This window comes from Canis lupus, chromosome 35, assembly GCF_003254725.2.
Source record: "Canis lupus dingo isolate Sandy chromosome 35, ASM325472v2, whole genome shotgun sequence".
NCBI classification, from domain to species: domain Eukaryota; kingdom Metazoa; phylum Chordata; class Mammalia; order Carnivora; family Canidae; genus Canis; species Canis lupus.
In genome coordinates, this window is record NC_064277.1 from 24,883,229 (window position 1) to 24,904,685 (window position 21,457).

Sequence of the window (21,457 nt, forward strand, 5' to 3'; positions counted from 1 at the left end):
CAAAATCTCAACACAGCAAGCTAAGTGATCTGGTTAAAAGGCAAGTCAGGGCATGTCACTCCTCAGCACAGGGCCCTGCTATGTCTCCTACTTCACTGAGTATTAGCAAGATTCTTACAATGGCCTACAAGACCCTAACAATCTTATCCTATTACCCTCTGACACCAATTTCTACTTCTGTCTCCCATGCTTACTGCACTCCGGGCATATTGGTCTCTTTAGTGTTCCTTGGACACACCCAGCATATTGTTCTCTCTGCCCTATTTGCTCTTTCCCCATTACCTCCATGCCTCATTTCCTTACTTCTGTTCAATTCTTGCTCAAATATCACCTTCTTGGCCAGACCTTCCCTGACCATTTTGTTTAAAATTGCTACTATTGGGATCCCTGGGTGGTGCAGTGGTTTGGCGCCTGCCTTTGGCCCAGGGCGTGATCCTGAAGACCTGGGATCAAATCCCACGTCGGGTCCCTGGTGCATGGAGCCTGCTTTTCCCTCTGCCTGTGTCTCTGCCTCTCTCTCTCTGTGTGTGACTATCATTAAAAAAAAAAAAAAAAAAAAAAAAATTGCCACTATCTTATCACCCTGATCTTCCCTATCCCTATTCCTGATCTTTTATCTATAACACTTAGGACAATATAACATACCACATATTTGATTAGTTAATATATTCCCACAACTGTAAAAAGTCTCTCTATGAAGGCTGGGATTTCTGTTTTGTGGACTGCTGCATCTCTGGCACTTAGAGTATGTGGCACACAGCAGACACTAAAAAAATATTTTAACATAAATTAATCAATGAATACTGTCACACATCTTAAAAGATAAAGATTAATCTAACAGACCTTTTAAAGAATCTTAAAGGATGTGACAGTATCCTCAATAAAGGAATACAATTAGTAAAAGATGATGAATAGTCAAAGTGTTGTGCCCAAGATTGCAAATCCGAGAAACCACCAAGGAGCCCACACCAATGCAAGTACATGAGGGTTTATTTACAAGCTCGAGCCTGGGTCCAAGTATATTCCATACAGCAGAGCAGGGACTTGGACCCCGAAGTGGGTTACAGCTGGATTTTTTATGGGCTGGTCTAGGGGATCTTCAGAAGGGGTGGAGGAATTTTTTCCATTCCTATATGGGGGAAAGGGTGGGGAGTTTCTTAAGATCTGATACAGGATTCTCTGCTGAGGGCATTCTGAGCTTTATTGTCTTTCTGATATGGGATTCCCTGCCTAGGACAATCTGCAGTTTTTCCTGTAAAGTTCAGCTCTTATTCCCAGGGACCTAAGATGGCTGTATTTGTGCTAATGCTAAACTTGAGGTGGAATGGCCTTAATTTTTCTCGGCCTCCACAAAAGATGGTAATATCATGTGCAGCCAGAGAGACATAAATATAAAGAAATGAGATAAGATTACCATGTGTTTATTGTTGTTGAAGCTAGACAATAGATACATGGAGCTTGATTATACTATTCTGTTGGCTTTTGCAAATGTTTGAGATTTTCCATAACCGTTTTTAAAAATTAAAATTTTAAAAAGGAAATTCACTGAAGAAACAGGAATACTGGGAAGAAGTCTGATTTTGACTTCAGGCAAATTTAACTTATGGGGATGGCTAGTCACCCATGTGAATGTGTGATGAAGGAAGGTGGAGAGAAGGTAAGAAGTTGGAGCTACAGAGGTCAAATCTGGTAGTCAGAATGGAGAGTTTCCCACAGGCCACTATGGACATGGTGAGAGGAGCAATTCTTTGTTATGCTAGATGTCCCATCCATCACTGCGCATATAACATCCCTGGGCACTAAATGCTAGGAATGCTTCTACCCCCAAAACATCTCTACACATTTCCAAATGCCTCCTAATGCCCACTATGGGAGTAGCCCCACTGTTGGATGAAAACTACTGGCACAGAGAAGCAGAACTATGAGAAAAAAATAATTAAGTCACAGTATTAGAGAGCAGAAGTAAGAATAATAAAAGTAACTGGGGGAAGGGAAGAACACAAGTCAGGTTAGCCCACTGTATCAAAATTGACAGAGCAATTAGGAACAATAGATTAGATATGCTCAAAGCAACCTTCAGAGACACAATATTAAGTGAAAAAAGTAAACAGCATAGGGTCTCTGAGTGACTCTGTCAGTTACACATCTGCCTTCAGCTCAGGTCATTATCCCAGGATTCTGGGATTGAGTCCTGGTCCAGCTCCCTGCTCAGTGGGGAGTCTGCTTCTCCCTCTGCCCCTCATCCAGCTTGTGCTCAAGTAAATAAATAAAATCTTTTTTTTAAAGAATGGGGGCAGTCCTGGTGGCTCAGTGGTTTAGCGCCGCCTTTGGCCTGGGGTGGAATTCTGGAGACCCGGGATCAAGTGCCATGTCAGGGTCCCTGCGTGGAACCTGCTTCTCCCTTTGCCTGTGTCTCTGCCTCTCTCTCTGTATGTCTCTCATGCATAAATAAATAAAATCTTAAAAAGTAAAAAATAATAAAAAGAATGGGATTTGTAACAAAATCATTTAGGTTAATTAAAAGTAACCATTTACATTTTATAACAATATTACAAAAAGTATACATTATTATATAGCAATAAGAAAAGATTTGCTGATATACACACAACATGGATGAATATCAAACATAACATTGCCTATGGATGATGTGGAGATATAGGAATAAGGAACGAAGGTAAAAGGGGAGAAAGAAAGAAACAAAATGGCAGGGGGTAGAAATAATGAACTGAGCAGAGACCTCCCTGAAGATAACTTTCAGTAGAATGAATGAGAGGCATATTCCAAAGGAAGAGGAAAACAAAAGGTGAAGAAGTGAAGGTAGCAGGTGCATATCACTCAAATCTGGAGTTCATTAAGGGAATACAGAAGAAAAACATTCTTTTCTGTCTGAAAAAAATAGTAGCTAGAAGTGGCAATTTTAAGATAAAGGAAAGCAATAAACATATGAAGGCCCAGGAGAAGGAGCATAGAAAATGAAATACTGAGGATGCCTGAAAAGGAGCTAGGTAGGTTTCAAGTAAACATATCCAGAGGTGGGATCCAGAGCTTAGGGAGAGTGATTAGCTTTAACAAAGACTATGACTCCTTTGAAGACCAGAAATTCTGGTAAGAGGTAGGGAGAGGGATTCCCTAGGCTATGGGGAGAAGCCCCAACTTCTTAGGCTGCCCTGCACCAAATGGTTGGGATGCTTCTTCCATTCACATCCATTGGCTTCACCCATCTGGACAGGTATATGTAGGAAATTCTTTCTTCAACACACATGTTTTTTTTTCCCTCTTGTAGGTAAATGATCACATCAGGCTTGGAAACTGGCAGCCCTATGCATAAGGAAAGGCATGTGACCTGGCAGTGGTACTGGACATAATAAGATCTGAAACTATCAATTATTTCATGACATAAGGCTATAGGGAGGGTTGGAGGAGGTTTGTAGGACTTGTTTTGAAGGCAGCACTCTGAAGAAGGGGAAAGGGAGTTGGCATTATGTTCAAGGAAGAGATGAAGATCATGGTGAAAAGTTCATTCATAACCAGGAAGATTCATGATTTGTCCCACTATTGAGAAAATGCTGTCTCACTGCCTCAGCCCTGGCTCCTTGGGGAGACTTGCTGGCAGACACAACAAACATGTTGCCTATAGTCAACTCTACCAACTGCAGACATTCACTTGGGAATGAAGAGCAGAAACATCTTATCACTAAACCTAAATATATCCATATTCATATATATATATGGAGTCTATGATGCATGAACTCCAACTCACAGCTTAAGTAAGCCCTTTCTATTAGCAGCCCAATTTGCTTTCCTGGACAAATGTCAAGACTCAAGGGGAAACCGCTTACCCACAAAGACTGGATTTCTGCAGTTCTCCAGCATCACATCTCTGTATAAGTCCCTCTAAATGGAGTCTGGGTGCCACTTTTCCTCCCTAAAATATATTGCCACATCTTGAAAAAAAATCAAAGCCCTCCCCCACAAAAAAACAGACAATACTTGTTCAGCAGAAGTTTTAGAACAAGCGAGAGGCATGCAGGTAGTGCCAGCGAATAAAGCTCTGAACACATGAAGTCAAGGCAAGTGTAACTCAAGTATCTGCTCTATGTTAAGATTTGTGCTGGGAATAAAGAAGTATAAAAATACTGTCAAGGTGATCCAGCCAGGAGGCTACTGTCATGAGCGGCTCCTCGGAACCCCGATACCCCAGCAGCAAGATCGGCCTTGTCTCCAGAGTATTCCCTACACCATCGAATCCTCTACACCATCAGTGTGGACAACACCATGGCGCTCGCCAAAGTGAGGTCTTTTGGTGCTGAAGACCGCCCCACAGATGGGCGGGTCCCCCAAGAGAGGAAGTGCGTGCCTGCATCATTTTCCTGGGGAACGATATCACACATACCTCCATGTGTGAACCTGCGAAAGCTCAGCATGCACTCCTGCATGATCCTGCTGTTGCTCCGTCTCCTCCAGGCTTGGGCTCGGCCACCTTCCAGCCACACGTGCTTCACAGTCTCTTCGGAGGGATGCCACCCACAGCTAGCTGGCTGCCAGCCCTCTGCTCAGCCAGTAAGACCCACTTTCTTAGGTCTGGAGAAGCTGGTGAGCCTTGGTTCTCCTCCATCCCCACAGCCCATCTCAGAGCATACTTGTCCTCAGAGCCACATCAGCTCACCTCGAAGGGAGCTGGTTTTCCATCTGTCCCAGGCTGCAAGAGCCCCATGCTGGAACAGGCTGTCCATGCTGGTTCTGTTGATAACCTGAAGGCCAAGAAGCTGTTACCTGGCAGGGCCCTGTGGGGTGCAGGTCCCTGGGGAGTGCCCCATCCCCCAACCAAGCAGCAAGACCACCAGTGATGCTGTCCAGTCAGCAGGTGTGCACAGTCACCGGTAGGTAAATGAGGACAATGGAAGGCCTCAGAGCAGGACATTAGGGACCAGACGAGTCAGGAAGCACACCAGAGGGCAAAACTGCCAGACTGATGTCAAAGAAAACACTACTAAGCTTGAAGGCAACTTTGCTTTTTTTTGAAGGCAACTTTGATTTTGAGACTGTCAATGCCCAGTTGAACAGAGCGGAGCTGGACAAAGAGCTTAAGGAGAAACTGAATTTTAAAGATGACAAAGCTGAGAAGGGGACAAGAAGGAGAAGTCAAATTTATATTCTCACCCTCCCTCCACCCACTGTAAAACAAAAACACAACTATTGACAATTGAGAAAAGACTGAGACATTTAGAAATTAAAAACACATTTCTAAGTAACTTGTGAGTCAAAGGAAAAAATCATTAGGGAAATCAGAAAATATTTCAAACTAAATGATAGTAAAAGTGCAACATAGCAAAATGCATGAGATCTTGCTGAACAGCTCTGTTAGAGGGAAGTTTGTACCTTTAAATGTTTATATTAGATAAAAAGATTTAAAATCAATTATGTAAGTGTCTATCTTGAGAAGCTAGAAAAAGAGCATATTAAGCCCAACTAAGTAAATAGCTGTTAAAGACTAGAAGGCAATGAAGTAGAAAATAGACAAAGGTTTAAGAAAAATCGATGGAAAAAGTAGTTTTTTTTGAAAATATTGGTAAAATTCATACTTCCTAGAAAAGCTGATCAAGAAAAAAGAGAAAGCACACAACTTATCAATATGAATAATGAGCAGAAGATATCATTACAGATTCTGTAGACATCAAAAAAATAGTAAGGGTATTAGTATGAACAAACTCCTGCCACTAAATCCAACTAAGATGAAATGGGAAAATTCTATGAAAAATACAATAAAACTAGCACAAGAGGAAATAGAAAATATGAATAAATAGCCCTGTGTTTATTAAAGAAATTTAATGCATTATTAAATAGAATACTACAAAAAAGAAAAGAAGAAGAGGAGAGAAGAAAAGAGAAAAGAAGAGAAAGAAGAGAGAGAAGAGAAGAGAAGAGAAGAGAAGAGAAGAGAGAAGAGAAGAGAAGAGAAGAGAAGAGAAGAGAAGAGAAGAGAAGAGAAGAGAGAAGAGAGGAGAGGAGAGGAGAGGAGAAGAGAAGAGAAGAGAAGAGAAGAGAAGAGAAGAGAAGAGAAGAGAAGAGAAGAGAAGAGAAGAGAAGAGAAGAGAAAACAACCCTCCGGGCCCACATGGTAAATTCCATCAAACACATAAGGAAGAAATAATACTATACTTCCCCCAAATCTTCCCAAAAATATAAAGGAAGGGAAGGGAACAGTTCCCAGGTTGTTTTATGGGGACAGCATAATCCTGACACCCAATCCCAACAAAAATATGATAAAATTATAGATCAATATCCTTCATGAACATAGATGCAACAATCCTTAAAAGTGTACTATCAGATAGGATCCACCAACATTTAAAACTTTTTTTTTTAAAGATTTACTTATTTTTATTTTAGAGAGAGAAAAAGAGTGGGAGAAGGGGCAGAGGGAGAGACAATCGCAAGCAGACTCCACAAAGAGTGCAGAGCCCAACATGGGGCTTGATTTCATGATCCTGAGATCAAGAATCCATCAGTATTTAAACAAAATAATATGTCAGGATCACATGGGGTTTATGCCTGAAATGTAAGGTTTACACAACATTTGAGTAATTGATGTAATTCATCATATTAACAAAATAAAGGAGAAAATTACATGATCTTTTAAATAGATGCAGAAAAGGTGATAAAATTCAATACCAATTTATTTTTTAAAAAGTCTTAGCAAACTAGGAATAGAATCAAAATTCTACAATTTAATACAACTGATTTATTTAATGGTGAAATATAAAAATTTCTGCTAAGATTGAATATAGGACATAGGCATCTGCTGTCATCATATCCATTCAGCATTGTACTAGAGGCTCTAGCTGGTGAAATAAAAGTAATAAATATGAGGAATAAACAGATAATAACCAAATATTTAATAAAATAAGACAAATAGAAGGCCTAAAGATTGGGAAAGAAGAAGTATAACTCTATATTCACAGTTAACATTATTTATATGGAAAACCCCAAGGAACCTACAAAACAATTACTGAAAAAAATAAGTAAATATAACAAGGTGATACAATATAAGATCAGTATAAAAAAAATCAATTGCCAGGGCACCCAGGTGACTCAGTCAGTTAAGTGTCCAATTCGATTTCGCAGCTCAGGTCATGATCTCAGGGTCGTGAGATGGAGCCAAGGCTCCATGCTCAGTGAAGAGTCTACCTGAGATTCTACATGACATTCTCCCTCCCTCTGCTCTTCCCCTTGCTTGAGCTTCTTTCTTTCTAAAACAATAAGTAAAATTCTTTTTAAAAATTGTCTTTCTATATACTAGAAGCAAACAACCAGAAAATGAAATGCAAATGATTCCATTTCTATTATAAAAGCCATAAACTATTTAGGGTTAAAGTTAACAAAACACATGTATGAACTTTAAACTGAAAACTAAATAGATGGTTCAGAACATTAAAGAAAACTTAAATAAATTGAGAAATATACCATGTTCATAAACTGAAGACTCAATATTTTTTAGACACCAACTCTTCAAGATGGATGCATATATTTAATACAACCCTGGTCAAAATCACAACAGGAATTAAAACAAGAACTGACTATAAGGACTCAGGTGCTTGTAACCAACGTTCACAGCAGTAGTATTCACAACAGCCAAAAGGTAGAAACAACCTGAGTGTTGAACAAGAGATGAATGGATCATGTTATAATATGGATGAACTTGGAACACACTATAACACAATACATGCTATAACATGCCACACCCTATAACATGGATTAACCTTGAAAACATTATGCTAATTGAGATAAACCAGATACTAAAAGATAAATTATGTACTATTCCACTTATATGTGTTGTCTAGAACAGGCAAATTCATAGATGCAGGAAGTAAAATGGAATTACTAAGGGTGGGGAGGAGGGTGATGAGGAGTGACTGCTCAGTGTGTTCCAGGGTTCTTTTGGGGTGAGGAAATGTTCTGAAATCAGATGGTGGTAGTGTTTGCACAACATTCTGAATACACTAAAAACTTCCCCATGCAATTTAAAATAGCTAAAATGGGAAATTTTGTGTTGGGTATATTTTACTACGATTTGAAATTTCAAATAAAAATATAATGAAAATGGCAACAGTAGACGGTCTCCGGGTCCCTTGTAGATCTAGGATCGGGATCCTGGTCCTCTTGGATTACTCCGTGGCCCCTACACACGGCGGTCGCACACCCGGTCCACAGCTCTGCACACGCTCTCCACTCTGGTCCATCAGTTCCCTCCGGGATCTTCCACTGTTTCTCCTCCTCTGCGCCACACTACTCCGACGTACCTCGCCCCATCGGTGCTGTCCCCTATGAAGGGCCCGAACAATTGTACCGACTTTGGTGCCATGACACTGTCTCCTTCTTCTTCTGCCATGACACTGTCTTCTTCTTCTTCTTCTTCTTCTTCTTCTTCTTCTTCTTCTTCTTCTCCTTCTCCTTCTCCTTCTTCTTCTTCTTCTTCCGACTTCGGTGCCATGACACTGTCTTCTTCTTCTTTCTTCTTCTTCTCCTTCTCCTTCTCCTTCTTCTTCTTATTCTTCTTCTTCTTCTTCGGTGCCATGTCTTTTCTTCCTTCTTCTTCTTTCTTCGCTGTCTTCTTCTTCTTCTTCTTCTTCTTCTTCTTCTTCTTCTTCTTCTTCTTCTTCTTCTTCTTCTTCTTCTTCTTCTTCTTCCTCTTCTTCTTTTTTAATAAGGCAATAGCTCTGCCTTTTTTTTTAAGATTTTATTAATTTATTCATGAGAGTACACAGAGAGAGAGAGAGGCGGAGACACAGGCAGAGGGAGAAGCAGGCTCCATGACACTGTCTTCTTTTTCTTTCTTCTTCTTCTTCCTCTTCTTTTTTAATAAGGCAATAGCTCTGCCTTTTTTTTTTTAAGATTTTATTTATTTATTCATGAGAGTACACAGAGAGAGAGAGAGGCGGAGACACAGGCAGAGGGAGAAGCAGGCCCCATGCAGGGAGCCCGATGTGGGACTCGATCCCGGGACTCCAGGACGGCGCCCCGGGCCGAAGACAGGCGCTAAACCGCTGAGCCACCCAGGGATCCCCTTCTATTAAAATTTTGTGTAGCAATCTAACAGATTAGGGTACGTCGCTATAGCCCTGGAGGGATCTGGAGGCGGGCAGAGCCAGGTCTCCGCCGTGAGCACGGGGGCCGCCCGCAGAGAGCCTGGAAGAGCCGCGTTCCGGGGACCCTGCGCAGGCCGGGGACGTGGGCGGGTACGCAGCTCCCAACCGCGCAGGCAGCAAGGGTCCGAGCTGCGCCGAGCGGCGCGCACCAGGCCGTCCAGGAGCCCCACCCCCTGCGACCTCGCAGCACCCCCTCCCCCACCGCGGGAAGGGCTCCGCACGCCGCGGGCCAGAACTCTCGGGCGCAGGCGCAGAGCCGCGCCGCCCACGCCCCCGCCGGCGCCCCAGTCCTGCCGCAGGTCTGCGCGGGGAGGACGAGGCCGGGCCCCACCGAGCGCGCGAGGAGCCGCTGCTGCCCGGGCCGCCTGGGTGAGCGGGTGAGCGAGCGAGCGAGCAGGCGGGCGGGCGCGCGGGCTCCGCGCTAAGCCTTCCGGCTCCCTCGCACTCGGGTTCCATCCAGAGTAGGTCCGGCCGCGGGGGTGCCCGGCCTCGGTGTGTCCCGACGCGGGGCTGGAGGCGGCCGCTGAGTGCAACGCTCAGGGCGCCGGACGCCAGGCACCGGGCCTGGTCTGGGCGGGAGGGCCCGGAGGCCCTGGGAGGCCCTTTTCTAGCCCAAAGCCCGAGCGGGTTGCTTGTAGATCCTGCCGGGAGGCGCCTCCACGCCTGAGGCTCGGGGTGCGCTGGCCAGGGATCCGGTGCTGTCCTGGGACTGCGCTGCGGCCAGACGGTGGCCTCCAGCTGCATCCCCGCTCCCCTGGGCCCCCCAGACCCCCTGCCCCCCACGCCACAAGTCGAAGGGCCCCTGGGTGAGCCTGTCACTGGCCCTTGAGTTTCTACCCAGACTGACTTTAACCTCGCAATCACCCCATGACATATACTCTTAGTATCCCCGCGATGCCCATGAGGAAACTGAGGCACACAGAAATGAAGCACCTTCCTTGAAGTTACACAGCTTGTGAGTAGTAGCTTTTATTTTATGGTTCTGATGTTAATAGTTGGTACTTCAGATAGTAGGTCCTTGTTTATTGACAAATTCTGTGTATCAAATTCTGTGTTATTTTGAACCAGTTTCTGTGAACACCTGTTGCCTGAAGACTATCTGTTAGTAGGTTTCAGGACTTGACAATCTGTGTTCCAGGGTCGAACTCTGGCTGCCTGGGCCCTGGTGCCTGATTCCTTTGTGCGTAGGCAAGGTCTCCAGCAAGCAGTCCGCCCAAGACCAGAAAACAAAGCCCCTGGACAATAGCTATCCCAGAACCTTCAGAACCTGCTTCCTTCTGAATGAGAGAAATTCTTAATACTGAAGGGAATAGAAATAAGGGAGAAGTCTTGCTGGATTACACATTGATTTGAAGAGGAAATGGCATGGTCAAAAGAATTTCAGATGGTTAGGGTAATAGAAGGTGGACAGCGGTGGGAAGTTAGTCCCAGAAAAGCAGACTGGGTTGGCTGGTGCTGCAGCACTTATGACGTCTGTACTTGAGAGAAGAATGATTTGGTGGGGCTACAGTATGTAGAAAGCAGTAAGGTGATCCAGAGGTAGAAAGGAGGAAAAGAGAAAAGGACTTGCCACTCTATGGCAGAGAAATCCCTTGGATGGCACCTGAGCAAGGGAATGGCTCTGAGCTTGCAGACACAATAACCTCCTAGCCTCTCTGAAATATCTGAGGGTTCCCCGCTGAGACTTTTGTCACACACACCAGGCCTGCCTTCGAGTGCATCCTCCAAAGCCAGGAACTCATCTGTCCCTGCTCTAGAGCAGTAGCCGCTGAAGAGAGCCTCACACATTCTCTGAGAGCATCTTTGCTTAAATGTACACCCTCACAATTTTAAAATTAATTCATTTGAGATGTACACTGCAATAATATCTCTTTATGTTGTATATGATATTCTTTATTGTAAATGCTTTGCTGTCTTTTAACTTGTAGCATTAACAGAAGCTTTGTGAGAAGAGTAAGGACTGAGGTATGCCATCTTACAGTGTGGACCAGACTTTCAGAAAGGTGAGTAGACTTGCCCAGGGATGCCCAGCCTTATGGTGGTGGAGCAGTGTGAGCTGCCTTCCGCTTTGATCCTCAGGAGTAATTAAGAGACTGCTGTCATACTCTGCTTGAACTCCTATCCCATGTGAGGAAATTCATAAAGAGCCTGGATTTTGGCCTCAGATCACCTAGGGAGTTTAGGGAGGGTTTAGACTTGGTCCAGATCCATCCCTTTTACTTTTTATCATTAAAGAACTAGGGACTTTGGGTCACACATCAATGTCTATGGGAGGAGGTAGGCTTGCTTTTAGGCATTTGTTTTACCTCAACCCTTACAGTTGCATTCAGTTGGCCAGATGTGGACATTACCAGACCAGTGATTCTGGCTGCCTGGGATACGGCCTTTGCTAGCTTTGCCTTTGACCCAAAAGAAAACCAAGAGGAGGCAGGAAGAGGTAAAGGCAATTGTCATCTTACTAGAAGAGCTATGTCCCATGTAAGTAAAGGATTCTTCCTTCTTTTCTGAGGGTGTCATTTCACCAAGCAGGCGATACATTTATATCTCTTTTCGTAGAACTTCCCTTGGGTGAGTCTGCCACATTTTGCCCAGGATGGGACTATTCCTTGTTTGTCTGCTGACTTATTACCCTTAATGTCTTCCTCCTTTTCTCAATTTCATCATTAGGTGATGATGAAACACCTTACTGGCCTGTTTCTTAAATGGTTTTATCTGAAACATGGACCTTAGGATCTCACATGTCTCTGGTGATTTGAAAAAGACAAGGTTCACATTAGTCTAATCCCCTTAGTCTAAGCACACATGTATGTGCCTTAGTATTTGGGACCTAAAACTAAACTCCAGGAATCAGAAAGCTTTGTACCAAACAATCAAGTCCAACATCTTCATTGGACGGATGAAACATAAATAGATTGATTATTTTCCCCTGGTTTTTATATAGCTATCAACAGAACTACGATCAAAATCCAGATTACCGAGGCACCTGGGTGGCACAGTCAGTTAAGCATCCAACTCTTGGTTTCAGCTCAGATCATGATTTCAAGGTTGTGGGATCAAACTCATTGGGTTCTGTGCTTAGAGTAGACTGCAGAGATTCTCTCTCTGCCTCTCCCTCTGCCCTCTCCACTCAAATGAATAAATAGATTTTTTTTTAAGTCCAGATTACCTGGTAAATGCTTACATCACAGGACCTCTATCTAATGTTTCACTGCATCGTGCCAGCGGTGCCACCTGCACTGAGGTGACCTGAAAATTTAATGCTCAGGTTATATAGATAGGGCTTTTGCATGACTGGGACTCACTGTAGCCTCTCAGGGCAGTCACCTTTCAGAGGCAGGCACTCTCTAAACCCCCATGGTGTTCTGTGGTTACGGTCATGCTGGTACCCTGGGATCGGTGGAGGTTAATTTCTTGGCCATTTAGGGGCCACAGGAGTGGAGAGTGCAACTCAAGTGTTGTTCTCTAGTGAGTTTGAGTCCAGTATTTAACACTTAGCTTTGGGCCAAATTACTTAACCTCTTCATTTCTCAGTTCTTCATTTGTATTATGGAAATAACAGTAGTACCCCACTCACTGTTGTGAAGCATAAATGAGTCCATATTCATGAAATGTTTATAATGGGCAGATCCACAAGACCTAAAGAATCTCCCAAGTTAGGGTCTTCTGTTTTAATGTAGAAACTTTCCCCAGTGGAGTTTCTATGTTATCGATCATGTGTCACATATACTAACATAAAATGTATATTATACTTATATATATATAATGAATTTATTTGAAATGCCAAAACAACTACAGTTTGGGATACCTGTACTACATGGTATATATGTGAATTGAATTATGTAGATAAACCGATAGCACATTGGCTCAGTTTGTCAATCCCAAGGTGTGAACGAGCATGAAGGAGAACTATCAACCTCAAACTGGCCATCTCCTTTGACTTCTGTCCTAGTTCTTTTCTCTAGTCAGGATATTCTGCTTACTTTTAGGTAGCTTATGTTTTCATGGTCCTAGGAAGACAATTTACAAAGATCTTCAAATTTTAGATCTTCCTGATTAGAGGGAAGACCTAAACCACCAAAAACCTAAACATTTTCTATATCTCTTCTCCAGGATGGAATATTAAATGTACTAATGTAGTAATATTCCACTGTGAATAGAAGTCCCATTTGCTATCCTGAAATAAAACTTACAGATAATATTACCTATAGATATAATTTCTGAATATCAATATATTATCTAACTCTGATATGAAGGAAAGAATTTATATTAGGATAGTATATATTTCATTGTGTACAGATTGGATGAAATAGAGGCCTGCACCTATTCACAGAATCACTGTGCATACAACAGCTCCAAATATAGCCTGATACATGAATGTCGTATTTGTGAATCTAACTCCATAAGTGGTTTAATTTTCCTGAAATGGTGAACAATTCTTAACATCTAAAGAAGGAGAAGTATATTTCCTTAATTTTCCAATATCTATCAGCTATGCAAAATATATTGTAGCTCTATGTAATATAGTGTTATGTTCTAGCCTAAGGTAACTATTAACTTTTTTAAAATTATTTTTTTTTAATTTTAATTTTTATTTTTTTTTAAGATTTTATTATTTATTCATGATAACACACAGAGGAGACAGAGAGAAAGAGGCAGAGGCACAGGCGGAGGGAAGAAGCAGGCTCCATGCAGGGAGTCCGACGTGGGACTCGATCCCGGGGTCTCCAGGGTCACGCCCTGGGATGAAGGCAGGTGCTAAACTGCTGAGCCACCCGGGCTGCCCTATTTATTTATTTTTAAAGATTTTATTTGTTTATTCATGAGAGACACAGAAAGAATGGCAGAGACACAGCCAGAGGGAGAAGCAGGCTCCATGCATGAAGCCTGATGTGGGACTCCATCCTGGGACTCCAGGATCACGCCTTGAGCGGAAGGCAGATGTTCAACTGCTGAGCCACCCAGGTGTCCCTTAACTTTTTTTTTTAGAGCAGGGGGAGGGGCAAAGAGAGGAGAGAGAGAATCTTAAGCAGGCTTCATGCCCAGCACAGAACTTAACACAGGGCTGGATCTCATAACCCTTAGATCATGACCTGAGCCAAAATCAAGTGTCAGACACTTAACTGACTGAGCCACCCAGGCGCCCCTATTAACAACTTTTGAAAGTCATACAGGATGAGGAACATTTTTTTGTTTTGCAGGAATATCCATTATCCCTGACCCCCACTAAATTCCAATAGCACCATCCAATCAACATGACAATCCCCCAAAAAACCCTCACCAATTCCCGGAACTCTCCCTGGGAAGTAGTACTACTGCCTTGAGAATTACTGTAATAAAAGAAATAACAGTGAAGTGTCAACAGAGTAATGATGGAGAAGCTGAAGTGTCTCTGCTATAAGAATGAGGCCAGGGATCCCTGGGTGGCGCAGCGGTTTGGCGCCTGCCTTTGGCCCAGGGCGCGATCCTGGAGTCCCGGGATCGAATCCCACGTCGGGCTCCCGGTGCATGGAGCCTGCTTCTCCCTCTGCCTGTGTCTCTGCCTCTATCTCTCTCTCTCTGTGACTATCATAAAATAAAAAAAAAAATTAAAAAAAAAAAAAAAGGAAGAATGAGGCCAGCCACCTTGTAAGAAGGCAAATTCCTACTAAGGAATGATGGTACCATAAAGTATGCAGCTGGATCTTACTGGAAGGTTCTATATAAATGAGACTTATTTAGTCTAGTGGTAGGGCTTCTGTGTTCTCTGTTTCCAGATGAAAGGCATGGTTTTGGCAAAGCTGAGTCCCAACAACATCATCATACTGCCATTGAGGTTCTGTATGCATGACTTCTTGGTGGATGTCCAAGGTTCACCTGTGCATCTGGGAGGTTCCCAGTCTACAAGAAAGGAAATACCTGTGAAACTAAATTATGTCTTGACCCAGGGGAGTTTAAACTATGCTGTGAGCAGAAGCTTTAGAGGAAATGTTATAGTTTGTAGCCTGTTGTCAAGCACAAGTGCTCAAGAGGAATCCACAAGAGAATGGCTTAAAGAAAAAGCATTAGTGGGGAAGGCTGAGTTTATATTTTAGACCCTCCCGCTCTGTGAGGAACGTTCGTTGGGGAGCACATTTTTCAGGCAACCCGGAGTATGTTTCTAAGGTTCTTTTTGGACAATTCTACTTGTCAAGTTAGATGAAGTTATAAAATACAAATGTCTGGGCCCCATATCATACCTATTAGCTCTGAAGCAAAGCCCAAGTATCTTGAATAATAAGTTCCACAGGGGATTCTGATGTGAATGTGTATAACCTTCTGGAACCCAATTTTGGCCTCTTTCAGAAAGCCATTTTCACCAGGCCCTCCTCCCACAGTTTCTGAACGTTTACACTATTGTTTCTATAGGTCAAAGCATTAAGATTGCACTCTGAATAGCCCCGTGTCTCCAGCACCCAGAGCCTTGTGTTAAATCATCATTTCCCATCAGGAATCCCAGCATGTGAACTGGACATGGTCCTTCAGTTAGAGAGAGAACAGCTGTGATAGCTGAATCTTCAGGAAACCAAAGAGGGCAGTGAGTGAAACTACCTGTTTGGGTAAGTGACCCATGAAAAGACCACCAATTTGATATTTAAGAGACATGAGTTCTAGTCTGACCTCTTGGAATTCGCCGGGTAACTTGAGTCTGCTTTCTATTTGTCAGATAAATATGAGCTGGCCTGGGTGAATTCTGATAGTAGTGTTGTTTAGAAGAATTCCTAAACTAATTGGAAGGATGGTGGGGAGACAGGTAGGGGTGGCAGTGTCGTAGATAGCATGTCTTAAATCCTATTCTCTCTCAATCCCATGAAAATGATTACATCCAAGCTTGATAGAATCATCCTTACTGTGCTTTTTTAGAGGGTATCTTTTCTACACTTCAGAGTCTACTCTTCTCATCCCTTTCCTTTCTCCCATTTACCATTGCTGATGATCAGTTACAGTAACTGACAGATCATTTTACCTCCTAATCCCCTACTCTCTGCTCATCAACTGGCATATCTGCTTATTTCCATTTTGGGGGGCTCAGCGTAGTACACAGTCACCCTTCCTGTATATCCTGGTATATCCTGATGTCTCTGAGCTTCCTGTGCGGAGTAAAAAAATTCTGCCTGTTATCTCTTCTGCCCCATTCACTTCCCTCCTCTAACTGTCCCTTTTTGTTTTCTTCCCATATAAAGTTGCTAGTGTGCGTGAATTGCAAATTTTTGTCGTTTTTTTTTTTTTTTTTTTTTTTTTCTGCTGGTTTATTTTCCTTGTTCTCCATACTAGATGCCGGTGACATCTGCACTTTAAATGTCTTTCAGATAGGGAGATTTGAACTGAGCCAAAGCATCTACACCTATCAGGCTATTTCTGAAGAACTAAAGTTTTCAGGGTCAGCGATGGAAATTCTCAGGGAATACTGCCCAAGGTCCTGCAAATGAAGAGGCCTATAAAGACAAGGGCCGGTTATCAAGGCAGACAAAATGTCCTGTACAAAAGATATCTTTCGAGAAAACAGCCATCAGAAAAGTGTCAATGACCCTCAAGGAAATTTTCACTAGAGAGAGAGCTCCTGAATCAGTGAATTTAGCCTAAGCTCAAAAGCTAATATGCAGCAGGACATTCCAAACGGAGCTAGATCCCCCATGTCTAGGAAGAATTCCAAAGATAATTCAGACTTTATTGAACACCAAAAACTTTTCCCACAAAAGAAACTTTGTAAATGCATTGAGTGTGGGAAAGCCTTCAGTTACAAATCAGACCTTATCATTCACAGTAGAATTCATGGTGGAGAAAAGCCTTTTGAATGCAATGAGTGTGGGAAGACTTTTAGCCGAAGTACACACCTTATTGAGCACCAGAGAACTCACACTGGAGAGAAGCCATATGAATGCAGTGACTGTGGGAAAGCTTTTAGCCGGAGCACTCATCTTAGTCTACATCAGAGGATCCACACTGGAGAAAAACCATACGAATGCAGTGAATGTGGAAAAGCCTTCAGCCGAAGCACTAACCTCAGTCAACATCAGCGAACCCACACTCAAGAAAAACCCTACAAGTGTAATGAATGTGGAAAAGCCTTTGGTGATCGTTCCACCATAATTCAGCACCAACGAATCCATACCGGTGAGAACCCCTATGAGTGCAGTGAATGTGGAAAGGCCTTCAGCTGGATCTCCTCCCTTATTGAGCACCAGAGAACACACACTGGAGAGAACCCCTATGCATGCTGTGAGTGTGGGAAAGTGTTCAGTCGAGGCTCATCCCTCACCGAGCACCAGAGAATCCACACGGGAGAGAAGCCCCATGAGTGCAGAGAGTGTGGGAAGGGCTTCAGTCGGGGCTCCTCCCTTCTTATTCACCAGAGGACTCACACTGGAGAGAAGCCCTACAAATGTAATGACTGTGGGAAAGCCTTTGGTCAAAGTTCAACACTCATCAGACATCAGCAACTTCACACCAAAGAATGATATTTGAGCTTTCATCAGTGTTCACAAAAGAGCACACAGCATTAACTTCCTACAGCTGAAAAGAAAAATATAGATATCTTTGAAGTTTTCTTCTGTACTAGCTAGCTATAAGCTACTTTCAAGTTAGCCTGCCTGCCTTCCTTTCTGTAAACTAGATGCTGAAATGAGTGCTTGGTACAAGGGGATGATTTTAAGAACCTGATACAGTCCATCTCCTCTTCTGGAGGACTCCAGCCGTAGTGTATAGACCTACTTGACACCTTGTATTTGCCCACTTTATCTATTCCATGGGGCTTAGGTCCCTGAACAGTCAGGGAACTTTGTTTCCCAAGCACATCAGCCCCATCAGCAAAGAGGAAATCCAATGTGTGACTGTGTGAGTGTTTCAGTGTGAGTGATACTGGCTCCAGTAGCAGAAGAGAGGAGCTGGCTTTAGAACAGGACAAAAAGCTTCCCACTAGTTTGGTGATAATAGTGTTGAGGTAAATTCAGTCTCTTTTATAAGGACAGATTTCTCTCTTACACCTTTTTTTTTACTGTAGTAGATTTTCCTCAAAGTATAAACCATAGTTCTAATGTGCCTAATTAATCCTAATATTATTTTATCTTATTCTTACCAAGACTGTCTTAAGACTTTCATTTAGTTCTTCCAGTATTTAAAAAAAAAATGCTGCCCTAGTTTTAAATTTTTCTTTTGTTTATAGACTTCATGAAATGTACACCCTCTGGCCCCAACTCTCCCAAATCCTATAAAGCTGATCTCTCAAGGACAAATTCAGTGCCTATTTCTTAGTCTTTTTTTTCTACTTGACATTTGCAGAACTGGCACTTTTGGCCATGCTTATGCCTTAAAATTTTAACTTCTTCTGGCATCCTATTCTGTGCTGATCCACACTTTTCCTACCTCCCAGACACTCTGATGAACAATGATCAGCTCTAGAACTTTAGGCAAGAGTTAGACCAGAATAATCTCATTTTATCAGGTTATATATATAATACCTGAGGTTACTCAATTAGATTGTAAGCTTCTTGAAGACAAAAATCTTTTAGATCCCTGTAAAACATCCAAAGTGCTGAATAGTCACTAAATGATCTGTAATTCCTGCCTACTTTCTCCCAGGTAATCAGTCTGCTAGGTTTCATTTGAAATGGCTTATGAGTTGATTTCTCCCTCTATTCTTGGTGCTGCTGCTAGGTGCTAGGTGCTCAGCAGTTTGGGCCCAGATTACTAGAGTCAACACTGCTGCCCTTGTCTCCCTGTCTTGATTTAGCTGCCTGACTAAACCACCACCTTGTTCAAGGAGGCCACAGTTCCCAGGAAAAAGATCAGATGGTTTAATTCCAAGGCCTTCCACAGTTAGATCTATTTACTTATTTTCCTTTACTCCCCAGGAGCTGTGGGCAGGCCTTTCCTGTGTGTTTACTATGCCCTATTCTCACGTGGCTCCTTTTCACATGATTCTATGGCACCCTTTCACATGTCCTGCTTTCCTCCTGGTATCGCCAGAAATCCTGTCCACTTTGTAAAAGGCCTTTCTCAAATCCTGCCTCATCTGACAGTCTGAGTCCCCCACCTCAGAAGTGCTTTGCTCTGGAGGTTTGAATTTATTTTCCTGCATTACAAACTTTCCTGTTCTGTTTTCTGATTCTTTCAGGTGCTTTTTTCCCAGAAGCTTCTGAAGTTAGAAATTGTCTTAAATCTCTCAGAAGCCCCATCTAAATACATGGTATAATACAGATCTGGACTCTAGTTTTAATCCAGACCAGCAGGGTTTAATTTACGAGTACAATCTCTTTAGTCTTTTGAAGGGAGAGATAACCTCATAAAAATTTTGGTCCTTTTTGTCCTACCTTGAATTATATAAATTCACTCTTGGGACAAATTTTCCTTTGGAGTTCCAGGGATGCTGGCCTCCTGGCTTTCCCTTCCCAGAGACTGTTGTAAGGAATAAGGGAGCTTATTCATGTAAAATGATGAAAACAGTGCCTAACATAAAGTAAATGCTCAATAAATGCTAATTGTTATGATTCTGCGGTGCATCAACCTATAGCCTTTCATTTCATCTCCTGCAGGGTCTGTAAATCCAGTGCCAGAAATGGAAAACTAGGATTACAATTATATTAGAAGACATTTCTGCTAACTGTAATGATAGGCAACAGCCATCTCTTTTATTATAACTATCACGTGTCAAAAAGGATTCAATATAACTTTAAGATTGATAAACTAAAAACTTAAACACATATAAGTCAGCTTTAGAAAAAGGAGAAAGCCTTGGAGACCAAGATCAAGACAATCTATGGTATGCTATAGTTACCCAGATAGAGGTGCCAACAGAGCATTCCGCCAACTGAGGTTAGTTACTTTGTATTTAGAAAGAAAAATATATCCATTCTTCAAGGACAGCAAAGCTTTCCTAATAGACTTAAGATGAATTTCTCCATTTCTCTGCATTTAATTATACAATGCATTTGAAACCAAAACAAAAAACAATATATTTTCCACAACATCTAACATGTAAGTTCTACAGTAAATGAATATTTAGTTCATAGTGGAAGGCTATGAAAGGTAGGGGCAAAGATTGTCTTGGGGTGGAGTGGGGTTAGAAGGAGCAGAGCATAGAGCAGATAAACACATAATAACCGTGAGCCATAAGAAAAGCTCTTTTCACCCATTTGAGTCTTAATTTCCTGCCCTATACAATGAAAAAATCTGAAGTTTACAGATGTTAAGATACTTACCAAACACCAGGATTTGAGCCCAGTTCTGCTAACCAGTACTGGACCACATAAGGTGGCAGGAAGGAGAGAACTATGAGTACAGGCCAGGGATCCCTGGGTGGCGCAGCGGTTTGGCGCCTGCCTTTGGCCCAGGGCGCGATCCTGGAGACCCGGGATCGAATCCCACATCGGGTTCCCGGTGCATGGAGCCTGCTTTTCCCTCTGCCTGTGTCTCTGCCTCTCTCTCTCTCTCTCTCTCTCTCTCTCTCTCTCACTGTGTGCCTATCATAAATAAATAAAATAAAATAAAATATGAGTACAGGCCAAAAGGAGGGGAAAGGCCCTGTGTGCTCCTGGATATGCACTGGACAGTCCAACAGGGAGAGAACAATGAGTTCAGACCCAAGTTTGGAGAGCCCCTGTCTCCTCCACAAGATGCGATGTCAATCAGGGAGAAAACTGTGAGTGCAGGCAAAGAGGTAGGGAGAGGCCCTGTCTGCTCTACAAGATGCAGTGGACTGTCCAACGGGGAGAGAACTGTGAGTATAGGCAGAGAAGTGGGGAGAAGCCCTGTGTGCTCCCAAAGATGCACTGGACAATCAGGAGAGAATTGGGAGTCCAGGCACAGAGTTTGGTAGAGGCCTGTTCTGCTCCTGGAATGGGCTTGACTATCCATCAGGGAGAAAAATGTGAATATAGGCACAGAGGTAGGGGGTGACTGTCTATGCTCCAGGAGGTGCATTGGACTGTCCATTAGGGAGAGAACTGTGAGAATAAGCACAGAGATGTACAGAGGCCTGGTCTGCTTCTAGACATGTGCACCACTCTCCATTTCAGAGGGAGAATCATTTCAGAGGTGGGGAGAGGCCCGTTCTGCTCCTAGGGATGTGCTGGACTCTCCATCAGGAAGAGAAGTTTGAATACAAGCACAGAGGTGGGGAGAGGCTCTCTCTGCTCCTAGAGATAGGCTGGACTACCTATCAGGGCGATAACTGTGAGTACACACACTGAGTTAGGGAGAGACCCTGTCTGCTCCTAGAGATGCGCTGGACTGTTCATGGCAGGGAGAGAACTGTGAGTAAAGGCACAGAGGTGGGGAGAGGGCCTCTCTGCTCCCAGAGA

General features: G+C 43.0%; 1 protein-coding gene and 1 pseudogene across 5 annotated transcripts in view; both read left to right on the forward strand.

The window, feature by feature from the left end:
• Positions 1 to 4,169: 4,169 nt before the first annotated feature.
• Positions 4,170 to 5,636, forward strand: LOC112674428 (protein LSM14 homolog B-like; annotated as a pseudogene).
• A 3,773-nt stretch (positions 5,637 to 9,409) lies between these two features.
• Positions 9,410 to 21,457, forward strand: part of ZNF391 (zinc finger protein 391) — a 39,705-nt gene continuing 27,657 nt past the window's right edge. Inside the window, exons 1-6 of one of the 5 annotated variants that reach the window (XM_049105915.1) lie at positions 9,410 to 9,520; positions 10,028 to 10,098; positions 11,072 to 11,146; positions 11,464 to 11,621; positions 15,528 to 15,718; positions 16,469 to 19,649. In XM_049105915.1, the coding sequence (XP_048961872.1) occupies positions 16,757 to 17,617 (861 nt within the window). In that variant the 5' untranslated portion in view covers positions 9,410 to 9,520; positions 10,028 to 10,098; positions 11,072 to 11,146; ... (1 more) ...; positions 15,528 to 15,718; positions 16,469 to 16,756 and the 3' untranslated portion in view covers positions 17,618 to 19,649. Of the gene's footprint in view, positions 9,521 to 10,027; positions 10,099 to 11,071; positions 11,147 to 11,463; positions 11,622 to 15,527; positions 15,719 to 16,468; positions 19,650 to 21,457 lie in introns of those variants that run through there. The other 4 variants (XM_025470838.3, XM_049105916.1, XR_007408346.1 and 1 more) reach the window with 4 other exon arrangements.